Source organism: Sus scrofa, chromosome 14 (genome assembly GCF_054392235.1).
Source record: "Sus scrofa isolate SSC_HxYL_T2T_F1_AM1 chromosome 14, Sscrofa_HxYL_maternal_Yorkshire_Landrace_v2.0, whole genome shotgun sequence".
NCBI classification, from domain to species: Eukaryota; Metazoa; Chordata; class Mammalia; order Artiodactyla; family Suidae; genus Sus; species Sus scrofa.
Genome location: NC_139396.1, coordinates 36879404 through 36898444, shown reverse-complemented (window position 1 = coordinate 36898444; position 19041 = coordinate 36879404). Strand labels below are relative to the sequence as shown.

The window sequence follows — 19041 nt, the reverse complement described above, 5'->3', positions numbered from 1 at the left end:
ACTGCACATCATAAGACTTCTGTCACAATTATTCAACTCTACCGTTGTGGCATCAAAATAGCCAGAGATCGCATGTAAATAAATCACCATGGCTGTGCTCCAATAAAACTTTTTTTCTGGTCACACCCACAGCACGTGGAAGTTCCCAGGCCAGGGGTCAAACCCACGCCACAGCAGCAACCCAAGCTGCTGTGGTGACAAAGCTGGATCTTTAACATGCTGTGCTACAAGGGAACTCCCCAATAAAACTTTATAGACGCTGAAATTTGAATGCCTCATGTAATATATTTCATTTTTTCTTTTCTTTTTTTTAAAATTATTTTCAACTGTTAAAACATGTAAAGCCCATTTTTAGCTTGCAGGTCATACAAAAAGAGGTAGCAGGCTAGTTTGGCCTGAGGGCCATGGCTGCCAACTCCTAAGTTATGCAATAAACTATGTTTTTTTCCCCTCATATTTCCTTTTAACATTTTAAGAAACATTTTCATAATGAAAAACCTCAAATGTCTTCCTATTTGAAAAAGGAAATGCTTTTTTTTCTAGCTTTTTGTAACTTCCCTTTCTCTATATTGTAGGTCATTGTACTGTTTCCATGAGAAAAAAAAAAAAAAACCCTTTTCCTCTTAAAACATCATCTTATTAAATAATTGTAGACAATAAACATGTCTAAGACAGCTTACCAAGTTAATCTGCAGCGTTTTTTCCCAATTTTTCTCATTATTCACTCCAGCATTATTGACCAAAATGTCCAGTCTTCCAAAGTGATCTACAACTTTCCTAAATGTATCTAATGAAAAAGAAAAAGTCACTATAGGTATGTTCTTACTTTCCATAGATACATTTATCACAGTCTATGCCCAGAAATGATCTAATTTAGCCACCTTCTTCATGAAAGGTACACTTTTTTTTTTTTTTCTTTTTAGGGCCACGCTTGCAGCATATGAAGGTTCCCAGGCCGGGGGTCTAATCAAAGCTACAGCTGCCAGCCTATGCCAGAGCCACAGCAACGCCAGATCCAAGCTGCATCTGTGACCTATACCACAGCTCACGGCAACGCCAGATCTTTAACCCACTGAGTAAGGGCAGGGATCAAACCTGCCACCTCATGGTTCCTAGTCGGATTCGTTTCTGCTGCGCCACGACAGGAACTCCCAAGGTACACTTTTAGACTGTGGCCTACTGCCTCATTTCTCCAGTGAATCGGCAGCGTTACCTGTGAACCTGTTAGAAATGAAGAATCTGCGGCCACCACAGACCAACAGAGCAGAATCTTAACTTTAGTAAGCTCTGTAGATGATGTGTCTACACTTTAAAGTTTTGGAAGTAGCAACTCATTACAGTAAACTTGAGAGAACTATGTTAAGAGCTCTTGGCAGTCAGCTTGGACAGCCAGAAACAGTGTCCCTAGGAAGTTACTGAAATTCTGTGGCTAAGACTATGACAAGCATCCTTTTAAAAGTAAGCCATGTTATGTTCATGATGTGTTATATTACATGCCTGGGAATTGAGAGCCATTATGGTCATTTCAGTGTATTTTGATATCCTAGTAAGTAAAAGTTTACTTTTCATTCAGTTGATTTTATTTGGTTATTGCAACTTTGATTTTTGCCATTTCTTTGTATGTGATTTATTTGTATGCCATTTCTATGTATGTGATGATGCTTTGTATTGCTAGTTTGTATAAAAACTATGTTCAGCCAAGGTAAAGTCTGAATAGATTCTGAGGCCTGAAGTTCCACACAGGAGTTCTCTAGTGGCTCAGTGGGTTAGGATCTGGCATTGTCACTGTGGCAGCTAGGGTTGCTGGTGTGGTGTGGGTTTGATCCCTGGCCCAGAAACTTCCACATGCCAGAGGTGTGGCCAAAAAAGAAAAAAAAAAAAAATAGATCCACACAAACTTTATTTTGATTGAAATAAAATTAAAGAATTATTAACAATCACTAGATATAAAGGAGGGCATGGATTAATCGGCTGCCAAATGAATAAATTACTATGCAAATTAACTGTCAAAAATATTGCCAAGACTTTCTAACATGTACCCTTTACTGTACTGGAGGGGAAAACAACAAACTAAAAACTATTTACTCTTTCAAAGAATGTTTCAAATGCTTCTTTAGATCTCAAATTGAGTCCAGCAAAGGTCCTCGAGTAGAAAACATCTAAGGAATATTCTTGTTCTTTTTTTTTTTTTTTTTTTTTTGTCTTTTGTCTTTTGTTGTTGTTGTTGTTGTTGTTGTTGTTGTTGCTATTTCTTGGGCCGCTCCCGCGGCATATGGAGGTTCCCAGGCTAGGGGTTGAATCGGAGCTGTAGCCACCGGCCTACGCCAGAGCCACAGCAACGCGGGATCCGAGCCGCGTCTGCAACCTACACCACAGCTCACGGCAATGCCGGATCGTTAACCCACTGAGCAAGGGCAGGGACCGAACCCGCAACCTCATGGTTCCTAGTCGGATTCGTTAACCACTGCGCCACGACGGGAACTCCTATTCTTGTTCTTAACTCTTAATTTTTACTTTCCATCCTAAGTATGTTCTACTCTTCAGAACTCCACATCCACCTGATAGGAAATTAGCTTGTTAAATACGGACATCTAATCGCCTCTTTACTTTTCTTTACACTGGTGCCCGTTGTATTCCTTACACTCTGCCTTTAACGATCTATAACATTAACATACCAAGTTATCCATCGGCGTATTCTTTTTGATATAAGACTGAATTTGGGGCTCAAGCAACTTAACAATCCATGCTCTTGCTGACATCTGTAGGTGATGGTACTTTTTATAATTTGCCTAAACTCTTTGTGGTGCATTTTTTTCATTTGTAAGTTGTCTCCAAAAACTTTTTTACCCCTGTATTTTTAAGATTTCAAAGAAGTCTCCTTGGCCACATGTCTAAACAGTTTTAAAAGTTGCAGGCAGCACTAAATCCCGAAACTGGAAGTGCCAACACCATGTGTTCCTAAAATGCAAATAAACATTGATGTCCAGACAATATGTGGATTTCTCATGACCAACAAGCCTTCTCCCAGTCACTCATTATGTGTCTGGTTTCCTCCTCCACAATCACTTATCCTTAAGGAATGTGTTTACAGCCAAGGTACTAATTTTAAATACTGGGAGGCAAAACAATTAAGGTTAAATGTCACATGCGAAACTACATAAATTCAGACAGAAATAGCTTTCGGATACTCTATACTGTTTCCTATTCCATCAGCACTGGCTGATGGGACTTGACATGACTTTATCCCTAATCCAAAATATGCATGATCAGCAAAACTTTATCCTCTGGCAAAACACATTCCCCTAAACGCACTGTGTTTATGGATCTCTTCTACTTAGGCTTGTAATCCACGTTATAGGTCTTTATAAAATTTTCAGATATTAATTGCATAAGTTCCTTTAAAACAATTTCCCTTAACGGTAACTTGTTCCCTTCTGACATATCGATCTATTTTCACTCTTACAAAACAGCCCAACATTTTCAAAGAAATGCAAACATCTGTGTGTTAAGAACAGAAGTACTGGAGTGACTTCTATGAAAGTGTTTTGGTCCTGTCGTTAAAGATGTGCCTAACCTTTTACTTAGTTTTTCCAAGAACCTTTGTGAAATACCAAGATTTTACTTGCCTATTTTTCCACAGAAAAGTATTATTCTTCACACAAATCTGCTTCTGTATGACCAAATTTGTTTATCGACTATGCCGATTGATACTGTCCCTGATATTTCACAACTAGGTGGGTCTCTTTTAAGACAGTAGATGGAAACCAGAAAGCATTGAGGAAAGTCTAGGAGAAACTCTTCTTTTGCATTTCTAACACTGCAGCACAACTATTATTATTTTTAAAGTATCATTTCATAGAGGAAAAACCAGAGAACATCTGGTTAAAAGCACTCAGCACGTCTGTGATGACAACCCTTGACCTCGCATTCTAGTATGTTCCAAAGAGAAACACTGCCACATTTGATTGTCATTGGGCTCTGTGTCTTCCAGCTTTCTGGGAGAAGCTGTTTGCCATACTCACCCAGCCGACTTTATCTCTCCTAGTTCCATCTGCAAGTTCAATCATTTAATAATTAATGTAGCAGCACTGTCTTGGAATACACCAAGGAATTTTGATTACATTATGTGCTGCCAAATGACTAAAATAAAAGGATTTCTCAAGCATTCTTGGTTTCCCTCCCCCCCTTAGTTTTTTATGGCTGTTGGGCTGTCAGAGGAAACCTAACAGTCCTTGCTATCTCCTGCAGCTCAGAGGTAGCTGCCCTCCAGGAGGAAGCCTGCCACCCGCCCCAGGGTGGTTCTCTGGCCAGGGATGCCTTCAGGTTGCTGCTTGCTCAAGGCGCGCTTGGCGCAGATGGATTGATTCCCTCCTCTTACCTCTAAGTTGTGCCTGGTCCGCCACATCGCACTGGATGAAAAGAGTCTTCTGAGGTTCAAACTGCTCATCCAGGGCAGCTTTACACTTTACACCTGCTTCAAAATTCCAGTCGACAAGCGCTACCTACAGACAAGGGGAGAGGAATCGGAGTCCCGCGCGGCTCGTGAAAAAGACGGACAGATCGACAGGAAATCGACCACAGGAGGTTCCTCTTTTGGACCTGAGATCGATCGGGCAGTTCAAGTTCGGGTTCTCTCTTAGCGCGTTCGAGGTCCGCTCGAGCGCGCCAGCCGGGGCAGCTGTGCAGGCGGCACGGCAGGCGCTGGGGGCGCAGCCTCGGTCCCCGCTCCTGGCGGCCCGTCTGGCGGGCGGGTCTCGGGTGGGCAGGAGAGGTTCTCGCGCCGCGCGCTGCTTACCTTGGCGCCCTTGAGCAGCAGCGCCTCCGCAGAGGCTCGGCCGATGCCCTGCGCCGCGCCGGTCACCAGCGCCACTTTGCCGTTCACGTGCATGTTGCTGCGTGCGCGCGGTGGGCAAACTCGGCGTCTCCGCGCTGCAGCGGCTTTTAAGGACCCTGCGCGCGCGCGTGCGGCCGGAGGCGCTCCCCTGCCAGTGGGCGGGGATGAAGCTGTCAAGCCAGCGCCGGGCACTCACGATTGTGTCACCTGGTCCTGAGCGCTCCGTGACGCCTGGTTCGGCGATCTTTGCCTTCCTGACTTGTAGCCAAGCCCAGGTCGGAGCCTCCCCTCCTCCTGTGGCTGCCTAGCTGGGGATGGGGGAAACAAAGCAGAAAGGTTATTTATTCCCCAAGGAGCATTCCCTTCAGTTCACTGAAGACCCCCTACCTGTAAAAGGAGGATAGAGGAGAGGTTTGGGAGCTTGGACTCCTCCCTTGCGCCCAGGTCCTCCCCCTAACCCCAGCATCCCTCAAAAACAAAAACAAACAAACAGGAAAGCACAATTTTAGGGATGTTGCTCTTTTGTCTCGGTACAATTTTTTGTCTGAATGCCCATCTCCTGGCCCATGGGGCGGGGTTGGAGGGAGCAGAGGTAACTGACATCTTTGTTTTGTTTTGTTCCCCCTCTTAACTGTGCTTTGGACAATACTGTGTAGATATTGGAGATGAAAAGCACACTGTGCTCTGAACAGAAAGCTCCGGAATTTGAGGAGTCTTGTTGGCACTGATGTTTCAGATCAGTGTCAACTATGGGTCATCCTGAGAGAACCCAGCAAGAACTGTCATCACTGCTAGCAGAGGACTTCCAGAGTTGCTGCCAGCCTGGTGAGCTGCTGGTTCAATGGAATGCTTGTTCGTTGAGTCATACTAGTTCTGGAGGCTCCGAGTTAAGTATGGGACAGAGGTTCCCGGTCATCCAGGAACTTGAGCTTGAGCTGTGCACTGAGATGCGTTTAGCTGGCCTAGTCTCTCTGTCTCTCATGTTAACACCGGCTGGCTTCAATTTTAAGTCTGTAAATTTAATGTCTGCTTGGCATTTATTTTCATGATCAAAAAAGTCTAAGCACTTGCAGAGATGGGGGTCAGGCAAAAAGCTTAAAGAGCAGAATGAATCCTTTGTGTACTGCTTTGCCGCTCACAGTGGGCAGCAGATGAGGGAACTGGCTTGGCAGTGCAGGCATTTTCCATGTTCCAGGAGGCTGTGTGAAATACATGTCAGTAAACCACTGAAGCAAAAGACTTCATATTGAAAGGAAACAGCAAAGATTGAGAAAAAAAAAAAAAGGAAGCAAACAAAAACCTGACCTCTAGGGGCATGCATGGAACATAGAAGAAGAAAGAGAACCGTTTTTCTTTATCAGGAAAGAACTAACATAAGAGCCAGAGAAGTAGCTGCTAGAAGGACAGAGGGACCTGTTGGGAAAGCAAAGTGTTGCAGTGCACATGAGGACAAAAGTTTCAAGAATAAAGGAGTAGTTAGTAATACAAAGGACCCTGATGAGCACAGGGAAAGAAGGATCAGGAAATACTTTGACTAATTCAGAACAGTAATCCCTGTCAGTAAATTTGGATGGTGCAGAAACCAAATGACTGAAATTGAACCAGCTATAATGGAAAAAATAAAAATTATTATTAAAAAAATTGAAGGAAAAATATACAGTGAGAAAACAAGTATTGCAGGAGTTCAAGACCAACATGACACGGAAAGCAATAGACTGGATGGCAGTTGGAAAGATTAGCAGGCAAATAAGGATTTTCTTTTAAGAAAGGAGGCATAATGATTCAGGTTCAAAGTCAATGAGCATGAGAACGGGAGATCAGGAAATAGTAAGAGGGTGGGTGGGTGACAGGTGAGGCATCCGCTGTGGATTCAGACAAAGCAGGTTTGGATCTCCTTTCTCTGCTCTGCCTTGGGTAAGTTGCTTCAACCCTGGGCTTCAGATTCCTTATAGCAGTTCTCATAAGACTTTGGTGACATTAAAATTATGTAATACACATGAAGTACTATGACAGTGCCAGGCACAAAGTAATAACAATATTAGTTCTAACTATTTACTTCTGGATTATTACTAAATAATGCATATGAGATAGAGAAAAATGTGAGAAACAGTTTTCTTAGTACAAAAGAAGCCCTGGGATCTAGGACACAGTTGGAAGCCCTAATCCCTTTCCTTCCCCTTGGTTTCCATGGTCACTCCCTTTGTTCAGACTCTTCTACTTTCTCCTGTGACAATAGTAGTTAGACTTCGAAATTACTTCTTTGCCCCCAGATTTCTTAATCCACAGCAGTATCCATACTCCTCCCAGTAAAAGTTCTAAAACACAGTTCTGATCATGTTTATAGACACTCTTATGTTTAAAACCCTTAATATGCTTCAGCTCCATGGCATGGCGTTGGAGGCATTCTGTACCCTGTATCTTTCTTGTAGTCCTGCTTTACAGTTAGAACCTACCCCACTGAGATTCTGACTTTACAGGTCTACTGTTTAATCTGCTTTCCCTGTGTTTCCGATGTGCCCTCAAGTTCAGGAACGTCTGCTTAACGCTAAAAAGACCTGGTTGCTTCCCTCAGACAGCCCTGCGTCAAGTAGTCTGTAGGTAAGCATCTTCCCTCACATACAGAAAGATGTGTGTATATATGCACTGGAATATTACTCAGCTATAAAAAAGAGTGAAATAATGCCATCTGCAGTGACATGGTATGGGCCTAGAGATTATCATACTAAGTGAAGTAGGTCAGACAGACAAATATCATATGATATCATATATACAGAATCTAAACAATACAGGAGTTCCCATTGTAGCTTAGCAGGTTAAGAATCCAGCTAATATCCATGAGGATATGGTTTCCATCCCTGGCCTCACTCAGTGAGTTAAGGCTGCAAGCTGTGGTGTAGGTCGAAGATGCAACTTGGATCTGGCATTGCTGTGGCTGTGGCGTAGGCGGCAGCTGCAGCTCCAGTTGGACCCTTTGCCTGGGAACTTCCATATGCCACAGTTGCGGCCCTAAAAATAAATAAATAAATAAATAAATAAATAAATAAATAAATAAAAATAATAAATGAACATGTTTACAAAACAGAAGCAGACCCATAGACGTAGAAAACAAACTCATAGCTACCAAAGGGGTAATGTGGTGAGGCATAAATTAGAAGTCTGGGACTAATAGACACACACTAGTGTATGTAAAATAAAAAATCAACAAGGACCTATTGTACAGCACAGGGAACTATAGTCAATACCTTTTTACAACCTAAATCCTAAATTCTAAAAAGAATATAACTGGATCACGGTGATGTACACCTGAAACTAACACATTATAAATCAACTATACTTCAATGAAATTAATTAATTAATTAAAAAACTCCCCCCCACCCCGCCACCGTCCAAGCTCAGGCCTTTGCCATGCAATATCTGCTCACCTGAGTCTAGTCGCCTCCTGTCTTCTTACTCAGCTGGAGAAGTCTACAGTGGAAACTCTACCACATTATTGTACTTACCTGCCTAACTCTGAGTGTCTTCAAGGAGAGCTGTGTCATTTGCATCTAGTTCAGGGTCACCCAAAGGGCGTGCTTAAAACACATTGAATGCAGAAAAGTGCAGATAAATATGAGCCATGTGTTTGAGAGAACAAGGAAAATTTGAACTAGATGGCGAGAATTCCCATCTATTGGGATTACCTTGTAACACAAATTAAAAGTAAGATTGGAAAAAAATACATGGGTGTGGTATTTTTGAAAAAGAGTGTTTGTAAATTTTATATTTTATAGTAAACAGGACATTATGTATAGTATATTTGAAAATCAAAAAAGTGCTCTTTAGTAAAAAAGATGTTTATGACATTTGGGGAAACGGGACTATTGACAGTATTGGATAATTTTAAGAAATTACATTCTTGTTAGATGTGCTAATAACATTGTGTTTATGTACAAGTGTCTTAGAGTTAAATTAGGAAGTTTATACACATATGTCTAGAATTACCTTTAAGATGCTCATTCAAAAAAGGAGTTCTCTTGTGGCACAGTGGATTAAGGACCTGGTGTTATTACTGCAGCACCTTGGGTGGCTGTGGTGGCGTGGATTCAATCCCTGGATGGGAATTTTCCCAAATTATGTTAAGATGAGCCTTGAGTACCTGGTTTTTGCTTGCTCATTTTGCTATTTTCTCTATTCATGTATTTGAAATGTTTCATAACTCTTTTAAAAGATAAAATATGTATGAAATTTTTAAAAAGTGCTCTTTACCCAGTAGACAAATCCCCCACTCCTCCCTGTTTTTTTTTTTTGATATACCTTTCTCAGCTTCTGTGATCATTAATCATCTAATTTCATTTACATTGACTCTGTAATTCTATCTTTAATGTAACTTGTGTAATTAAAAACAATTCTTAGCTAAAATTAATTAATCTGAAACAAACCATCACTCATGTAATTTTGTGAAAGCATTTATAGGTGTTATTTAGTTTGTTGTCCAAAGTTCTCTTAAAATAAAAACAAAATGAATTAACAGTCAAATTAAAAGGGATTATTTTTTCTGAATGCAATTGCAGAATTGGGTATTTACTCAGAGGCGGGTGTCCCACAAAGGCTAAATGCACAACCTCTGGAATCCAGCTCCACCACCTACTGGCTGTGTGACCTTAGGCAACTGACTTAACTTCTCTGAACTCAGCTTCTTCATCAGTAAAATGAAGATGATGATAGGAACTATTTCATAAAGTTGTTGTGAAGACTGTACCAAGTTAAATAAATAGAAGTCATGTGTTTAGGCCAGTTACTGGCACATAGCAAATGTTACATACACGCTATTGTCACTAAGCACTGTACATGCGTAATTGCATTTATTATTCACAACCAAACTGTGAGGTAGTTATTATTGTGGCCATTTTACAGATGAGGAAAACAGGTTTGGGGAGGTTAGGGAATTTGGCCAAGGTCACTTATCTAGAAAATTGAAGGAGGTGGCTTTGACTCAATGTATGGCTGACTCCTGAGTGGTACTTCTTTTCATTTTTTTTAAATTAAACTTTTTATCTTTGAGATAATAGTAGTTGAGCAGTACTTTTTGCCGGGATTGAATAGTGATTTTTTTTTTTTTTCCTGTTTAGGGCCATACCTGTGGCATATGAAAGTTCCCAGGCTAGGGGTCAAATTGGAGCTGCAGCTGCAGGCCTTCACCACAGCCACAGCAATGCCAGATTCCAGCCACATCTGTGACCTACACTACAGCTCACAGCAATGCTGGAACCTTAACCCACTGAGTGGGGCCAGGGATCAAACCTGAATCTTCATGGATACTAGTGACATTTGGGGAAATGGGACTATTGACATGAGCTGAGCCACATGGGAACTCCTAGAAACTTTTAAAATATGTGTTAGCCATATTTTGTAAATTATTAGGGTTTTTAAGGCAGTCAATTTAATAGCCTTTATAAATTAAGGTGGAAAAACACTCATCAGTGAATCTGTTTTTGGTTCTGAGAGTTAGAATATGTAACAGAGGACCAGATTTAAAAACGTCTAGAATCCCTGACTTGAATTCAGGAGAACTTGCCCTCCCCTCGTGTGGGCTGATGTGAATGATCGCTGTGGGCATTTGCAAAGCGACTCCTTAAGTTTTCCTTAAGGTTGGGGCTTGAGGAGACACGAGAGCTCCTCCCCAGCCAGGCCTCCCTCCTCCCCTCCCTCTCTCCTCTCCTCCTCCCATACCGTCTCTAAGCCAGACTTAGAATTCCTTGAAAACAGGAAATGAAGAATGGGAGTAGGGCAGGGAAGAACCGCCTGGCATGGGATCTTCTTCCTCAGTTTGGAGCGTCTGCATGTGTAGGTACAGAGTCCCTTAAGGTCGGGGATGGGAGAAGCCCGGGTGGAGATTGGGACAGAAGAGGGCGGAGCCAGGAACACAGGCTGCAGAGACTCCCTCCTGACCACCCCTCTTACCACGGGCACTCTGCTCTTGAAATATTGGTGAAGATCAGCGATGCTTTATAACATCACAGTCGAAATCATTTGAAGGAAAAAACTAGGAGGGCTGGGTATAGCATTTGCTAATACTTTGAAATTTGCAATGTGTGCCTCTGTTATCTTGGATCAAGAACACTAACAAATAGTGTATGTTAGGCTATGGACTCTGGACTGGCCATCTTTATGACAGAGGTCTATGAACAGACACATTTATTTCAATGGGGACAACTAGGCTAACTTTAGATTGAAAAAAAAAAAGTATTCAAGTTATTGCCCTTGACCTGGAACTGTCTTATATTTATGAACTGGCTTTCTCCAGATGACTTAAAAATAATAGTTAAGTGCTTTATAATGTATTGAGTACATTTCATGAACATTCTTTCATCGATCTGGGAACACGCAGGAACTTCTGGAGCTTTATCTGATCAGAGCAGCCCTCTACCCTTGCATTTGCTCTGACTCACAAAAGCCATAAATAATTGAAGTTAGGCAAGTGTATTTTTCCAGAAACCCCTTAAAATGTTGCAGTTTGTTTTATTGTATTTTCAAATATATTTAGACATATCTAGAGAACTCGATTAGACTCTTCAACTGAATACTGACACTGAAGCTGTCTTTTAAGGATGTCAAGTTTTGTGTAAATATGCTAGGGCTTGCTTTCCCTCTACTTTGGAATTGAGTTTTCATTTAAATGAAGCAGAAGTAGGTAAACTAGCTCTCACCTGTCACTGGGTACTGGGGAGATGGCAGGCAGGACTTCACCAGACAGCAGGGAAGGTATCCCTTGTGTTAAAGAGGTAGATGTGAGAGCAGGGACAAGGGGAGTGGACGCTTATAGGCACAGTTGAAATTTTATATGTTACATCCTGCTATCTAGCTTGGGTAAATCGGAAGGTATAGTCAGTTCCATTTAACTTAACATTACCGCTCCCACTTGGAGTGAGCATCTGGCACCTGGTGGTGAGGATTTGAAAAAATGAAAAAATGAGCCCTGCCTTTAAACAACCTACTCCCTAGGGGCTGTGAGTAGAGCAGGTGGGCTGCACTGGCACAGAGGGGGAGATTCTGTGAGGATGGGGGTGGCGGATTTTTTTTTCCCCAACAGAAAGAGCAAAGCGTGTGAAAAATACTTGACTTCATTGACATTTTGAGTCTCTGAAGAGAGATGAAGCCAAAATGGAAAAGTGCAACTGTGTTGTGTTCTAATCCAAAAGGAAGAACTCATTTGTATACTGAGGCTTTATAATCAATTTGGCGTCTAGTGTGCATGTTGGCCAAAGAAAGAACTGCTGAAATTAGAATTCTTCCTTCCAAAGCCAGAGATTATGGAAAATTCTGAGAAAATACAAAAAAGTCCCACAACTAGAAATCAAGATAAAGCAATATTATTGGAAATACTTGTGAGGCTTGCAGTAATAAAGTTCTGCTTTACAACTAAAATTGGTGACTCTTATGAGTACTAATTTGAAAAGAAAGATGGCCATCTTTTTAGTTGAATGAGTAAGTGAATCTAAGCTTATGTCGTCTGCCCCCTGTCCAGGAACATCTTACTGCTTTCCTTACTGGCTCCTTAGGAACACTTCATATTTGGATGTAGGAAATCCTAATAGGATAGTTTTTAAATGAGCTAATTATTAATCCAAACAAATGACATTCTTCAGCTTTGAAGCATTTTTTTTTTTTTTCTTGTCTTTTTGCTATTTCTTGGGCCGCTCCCGCGGCATATGGAGATTCCCAGACTAGGGGTGAGATTGGAGCTGTAGCCTCCAGCCTACGCCAGAGCTACAGCAACGTGAGATCTGAGCCGCATCTGCAACCTACACCACAGCTCACGGCAACGCCAGATCGTCAACCCACTGAGCAAGGGCAGGGACCGAACCCGAAACCTCTTGGTTCCTAGTCGGATTCGTTAACCACTGTGCCACGACGGGAACTCCTGAAGCATTTTCTTTTGCGATTGAATTGCTGCTGAGGATAACCTTGGAGGGAGATGTGACAAGTACCAGAAGACCAGAAAAACACAAACCACTTTTTTTCTTTTTTATGTCTTTTTAGGGCTGTACCTGAGACATATGGAGGTTCCTAGACTAGGGGGTTGCATCGGAGCTGTAGCTGCTGGCCTACAGCACAGCCACAGCAATGTGGGATCCGAGCTGTGTCTGCAACCTACACCACAGTGCATTGGCAATGCCAGATCCTTAACCAGGGAGGCCAGGGATTGAACCTGAGTCCTCATGGATACTAGTCAGATTCATTTCCACTAAGCCACAACGGGAACTCCAAAAGGCTGTTTTTTTTCAAAGACAAGATGAGGATGAGGGAGTGAGGCTGGGGAAGAGTTAGCATGGTATTTCCAGAATCGTAGTGGGATGACTTTGAGGTCCATCTCCAGCACACTTTTATGCTGGACCATTGTGCCAATTATTTTTGAGATTTTAGGGAGGCGAGACAGTTACCACAAACTAGGAGCCAGCCTGAGTTCCATAAGAATTCTTCATGTCAAAATAACCTCATAGAATTTCCAGACCCAACAATCAGGTAGGCAACACAGTTCTAGATTTGAGAAAGGCATGTGAGGTAGAAGTGTGATTTAATAACTTTTTTTTTTAAGTTGTTTTGCAAATTTTTCGAATTTCATTCTGTTTCACCAAATACACAACTACATTAGAAATGGCAAATATATTTGCGAGTGGTAGCATACCATAGACTTTAGTTCTCTCTCACTCTCTTTCATTTTAATGACTTACATTCCCAATAAAATGCGTGAGGTAAATGGCAAACATCAACTATTTTTTGGAAACAAATTATCCGTTTTTGTTTTCTAATAAACAACCAATTCTAAATTTGCCTTTGCAGACTAAAGATAGGATAAATCTACTCCCAAGGAATATATGGTTGTACCTACATCTGGTGAAATAGCGTTGGACCCTATGAAACACTGAGTTTATTTATTCTTTGAAAGTGGAAAAAAAAAATCCCAATGAGCTGTGGCGGTAAATACTATATGTCCGTCGATTATAAGTACAATTATGTGCAGAGGTATACTCTGTCCATTGTACTAGTAAGCGGCAGTGTTATGCCTATGATTTATAGGTGAGTTCACTTGGTAGGGTTTTTTTTTATTATTATTTCTTCTTTGTTTTATTAAACTTGGTAGAATTTTTATTTTTTTATTTATTTATTTTTTTTGTCTTTTTGCCATTTCTTGGGCCGCTCCCGTGGCATGTGGAGGTTCCAAGGCTAGGGGTCGAATCAGAGCTGTAGCCACCAGCCTACGCCAGAACCACAGCAACGCAGGATCCGAGCTGCATCTGCGACCTACACCACAGCTCACAGCAACGCCAGATGGTTATCCCACTGAGCCAGGTCAGGGACTGAACCCGCAACCTCATGGTTCCTAGTCAGATTCGTTAACCACTGCGCCATGACGGGAACCCCAAACTTGGTAGAATTTTTAAAGTACTCTTTATTTTGGAATAACGTCAAACTTAGATGTCCAAAAATAGGACAAGGGACTTTTTTTTTTTCCCCAAAACCATTGGCAAGTAAGTCAACACACTGCCCCATCATCCATGATGGTTTGGGTCAATAAGTGAGGACATTTTTCCCCATAAGTACAGTATAACCATCATATTGAAAATGTAACAGGGCCAAGTGGACTCTGATGTAAACTATGGTTTGGGTTGATGATGAGTTAATGTAGGTTCACAAAGGTAACAAACATAGCCTCTGGTTGACAGTGAGGGAAGCTATACCTGTTTGGGAACATAGGGTATAAGGGAAAACTCTGGACCTTTTGCCTTTTTTTTTTGCTATGAACCTAAAACTGCTCTAAAAGACAAAATTTATTTTATTTTATTTTATTTATTTATTCATTTGTCTTTTGTCTTTCAGGGCCGCACCCAAGGCATATGGAGGTTCCTAGGCTAGGGGTCTAATCGGAGCTACACCTGCCTACACCACAGCCCAGCAACGCCAGATCTGAGCCCCATTTATGACCTACACCATAGCTCATGGCAACGCTGGATCCTTAACCCACTTATCGAGGCCAATGGGAATTGATCTTCGTAGTTGGATTTGTTTCTGCTGCACCAAGACAGGAACTGCAAAAATTTATTTTTTAAGGGTAAACTAAAACAAGCTCTTTTCCTTGTCTTCCTCTCTCTTTAAGAATGACTGAAGGAGTTCCCATCGTGGCTCAGTGGTTAACGAATCTGACTAGGAACCATGAGGTTGTGGGTTCCATCCCTGACCTCACTCAGTGGGTCAAGGATCTGGCATTGCTGTGAGCTGTGATGTAGGTCACAGACAAGGCTCGGATCTGGTGTTGCTGTGGCGTAGGCCAGTGGCTACAGCTCCGATTAGATCCCTAGCCTGGGAACCTCCATATGCTGTGGGTGCAGCCCTAGGAAAAAAATAAAGAATGACTGAAGAGTATGAAACCAATCCCCACCCTTGTTAGCACATGTCTGTGCTTCATTTGACTTTGCTCTTGAAGTTCTGCTTTGAATTCTCTGTCCTGACAAATGAACAGAGCCTATGTAATCACCGTGTCCAACCATCTTCCGGCTTTTTCTATAAAACTTTACCTACACCAACAAAGCAAAACTCTGCTTCTAAATCCTTGCTATATTCAGCAAATCCAAATTAAGCCCACTGCTTTCCTGGTCCCTACCTGAATTTTTTGGCGAATTGATCTTAATAACTCAATAAAACATTGGAAATTTATTTAAGATATGGGTGGAGAGAGTTAAATCAATATTTGTGCAAAATCTGCTATAAAACTGTGTTTCACATGAATAGTCAGATGTTTGTATTTTTGAGCTTTTCCGGTGACTTTGGCTTGCACGATTCAAAATGAATGATTATGGCCTCTTGGAGGCTTTCACACTTGCACCTCCAGATCTTCAGACTTTCTCTTTCCTGCCTGTCAGATCCTCTTGCTTTTCTCTCTTCCTCTTCTTTCCTAGAACCCACGACCCATTAGTGCATTAAAGGGCACAACCCCTTCTTGCCAATTATCTCAGTGCTGTTGTCCACCTACTGGATCTATGACAGCAAATCTTTCCAGCTTCTCTATTTTCAAGTTCAGGCTGCCAGGTGCTATGACCGAAAATCATAAACTCTAACGACAAGACTTTGTGCTATACTTTCCTTTTCACTGTCAGAAGGTGACCTTTTACTTTCCCTGAAAGTGTGAAGTGGAATTTCCGCTATTCTTCTCCACATACCTGTGACTTGACTTCCTTCCTCCTTGCTTCCAGAGCATGCTAACGAAGTTGCTTCTTTGGCATAATTCTTTTGTTTGTTTTTTGTTTTGTTTTGTTTTTTTGCTTTTTAGGGCCACACCTGTGACATATGGAAGTTCCCAGGCTAGGGGTTGAATCAGAGCTACAGATGTCAGCCTACACCACAGCCACAGCAACATGGGATCTGAGCCACATCTGGGAACTACACCACAGCTCACAGCAACGCTGGATCCTTAACCCACTGAGTGAAGGCCAGGGATTGAACCTACATCCTCATGGATATTAGTTGGGTTCACTACCGCTGAGCCACAAGGGGAAGTCCCTCTTTGGCGTAAATTCTATTCTCTTCACCTATACTTTGAAATCTAGTCATTTCCATCTTCAGGGCAATGCTAGCTCACCATATATCTGCTTTCTTTCTCCCTATTTTCAGGTCCTCGTTTCTCTACTAGCATCAATCCCATGAGAACATTTTCCATGTTCTTTTCTGCTGAATTAGAAAAAAAAAATTGGCTGTCATATTTAGTGTATTTTGATATTGGTTTATATTCATTATCTTTTTAAAATCATCTCTTCCCGTTCATTCTTCAATCAATTAGAACTTGGCTTCCCCTTCAGTTGTTTTTTTACTGCCTGTCTTCCCCACTTCTGGAAGGGAGGCACCATAAAGGTAGGGGTTTGGGTCTGTTTTGTCTTTGATGTATCCCGACCTTTTCTTTGGAAAGAATTCCATTTCTTGGGACATAATCCACCCTCAATAAATATTTTTTGAATGAGCGAATGGATGGTAGACACCAGGCTAGGCACTGAGAGTGCAGATGGGGAACAGAAACATCTTAACTTTCCCTTTACGATGACAACAGTACCCAGAGCACGCAGTCTGGGCACACACCCATAGTTTGCTCTTGATCATATTTGCTTCTTTGCCCCACCTGACTCTCTTTATCTCTTCCCTCTTGAAACATTTTCATGCCATGCATTTCCTGAGCTGGCATGCTACACTTTTCTCTCTCTGATTTTTGCGCCTTTTCAGGGATCTTGGCAAGGTCTTCTTGTGTTAACCTGTTGACGTCTACTTCTAAATGTTAATGCCTTCTCTTGTCTTCACACCTTATGCAGACCATGGTTGTACACATTCATTCCCTGGCATCAGTTTTATCTAAATGCAGGCCATCCTCAAATCTAAAGCCCCGTTCTTGCACCTGAAATTCCATCTGTTTTCACCACTTGACCCTTCTCACCTCCAATGGGCTCTGGAGTCAGGTCCTGGGCCCAGGTGCCCTGTCTCCACTTCCCCAAGTCAGAGACCGTGGTGACATCCTTACTCTTCCTTCATCTTTTCTTTCCTCTTCTAACCATGTTTCTTATCCAGTCTATTTCAACTCAGCAATATCTTCAGACTGATAGCAAAAGCAGTAGGTGTGTGGACAGTTTCTCCTCACCCATAATCTTAAACTTACTCATTGCCGTAGACATAATTGTACTGTATTATAATTGTCTGTTCATTGCCCCTTTCATACAAGAAAGTGTAAATTCTTTAATGGTAGGAATGTTCTCTGTTATATTCCTCACACACATTCTGGCGCAGTTAGTGTGCACTTAAAAACTTTTGTTGGAAGGATAAGAGATTCTAGATAAATTATAGTTTTAAATAATTTATGTCAGTATCTTTGAGTTTAATAGTATTGGTACACAGTAGCTGAATGTATCTATTGGGGCAAACTTTTAAAGATTTATCTTGAGAGGAAATAGACAAGGCACTGTCAATTTGAGTGAATACTTTAATAAAAAAAATTTTTTAAATAAAAAAATAAAGAGCTTTCTCATGGTCTATATATATAATATATAAATGTATAATCTGAATATAAACTATTAGTGTAATGCATTCAATATACAAGTTATAAAAACTTCATATAGAATCCTCAAATAAATACTATTTCTACTAAACAGGAAACTCCTTCCTTGTATGCACATGTACTTTAAACATTACCAGATGGAGAGGATGGCTGCTGACAGGTAGAAAAGTATGTTTAGAAGTAGGGGAAGGTTTCCTGAGGAGAGACTTGCTTTGCCAAGTGATGATTATTGGCACTGTGTCAGAAATGTAAAGAATCTGAGACAGTCAAACTGCAGCTTGGCCAAACGAATCTTAATATGCTGACATTAGAGTTTTTGAAATTTATTTTATTTATTTATTTTTTAAGTATGGTCTCCATTTTCTTGTCTTTTGAAAGGATAGAATTCCTGCAGTCTCCAAGCACTCTGCTCCTTACATGGACTTTGGTGGAGGTCATGGGGACGCACCCGCAGGTCTAAATCGGAGTGGAGGTGTTCTACCCTTTTGGGCTTCCCCAGAACGACTCCTGACTACCTTGCTGTGAATGGCACAACTCACGCCACAATGTAGTTTCACATACAGCTTGGGAAGCCCATAGGCATCGAAAATGCTCGCTTCGGAAATGTCCCTGACCTCCTCGTGTGACGAACTTCTTAACGGCCTTAGCCTTGGGCACCCATTGGGCGCAGTTGGTGCAGCGAATAGGCTGCACGTGGCCGCGGCTCTTTTTGGCACGGCCATTATTCCTTCGTTTCTTGGTCATCTTGGAAGCGAAGACGCGAGAGAGCGACATGAGAGTTGTTTAAATGCGCTAATGGCAGTTGTAATGTTCGAGAAAATATTTAATATGGCTTGATAACGTAAAACTAAATCGTGACCCCTTTTGCAATCCAATTTTTTTAAGCGGAGTAGACTTCAATTTTTACAGCAGCGTCAGGTTTATAGAAGCATTGAACAAAAAGTACAGAGTTCTCATGTAGCACAATAGTAAGAAATTATTTGCAGTCGGGAGTAAGTGAAGGATAGTTTAGCTAAGTTTCCCAGAGGAAAAGATTTCTAAGCCGAGTTCTGAGAGAATGAGGTTTTGCCAGAACAAGAGTCATCCATCTTCAGTTGCTTTATTTTGACAATTCCAGGAGCCATTTACACTAAATATA

The 19041-nt window shown here is 41.5% G+C and overlaps 1 protein-coding gene and 1 pseudogene across 6 annotated transcripts in view; both read right to left on the bottom strand.

Moving 5' to 3' along the window:
- The window catches only part of HPGD (15-hydroxyprostaglandin dehydrogenase), a 54799-nt gene extending 49882 nt beyond the window's left edge, over nt 1-4917 (bottom strand). For 4 of the 6 annotated variants that reach the window (XR_002338278.2, XM_021071976.2, XM_021071975.2 and 1 more), the window contains exons 1-3: nt 4796-4917; nt 4379-4502; nt 681-787 (exon numbers count right to left, since the gene is read on the bottom strand). Coding sequence is in view for 5 of the 6 variants with exons in the window: in XM_021071976.2 (XP_020927635.1) it covers nt 681-787; nt 4379-4502; nt 4796-4888 (324 nt within the window). In the remaining variant the exon portion in view is untranslated. The remainder of the gene's footprint in view (nt 1-680; nt 788-4378; nt 4503-4795) is intronic. The other 2 variants (NM_001190248.1, XM_021071974.2) reach the window with 2 other exon arrangements.
- A 13399-nt stretch (nt 4918-18316) lies between these two features.
- Nucleotides 18317-18672, bottom strand: LOC100516110 (small ribosomal subunit protein eS26 pseudogene; annotated as a pseudogene).
- Nucleotides 18673-19041: the final 369 nt, after the last annotated feature.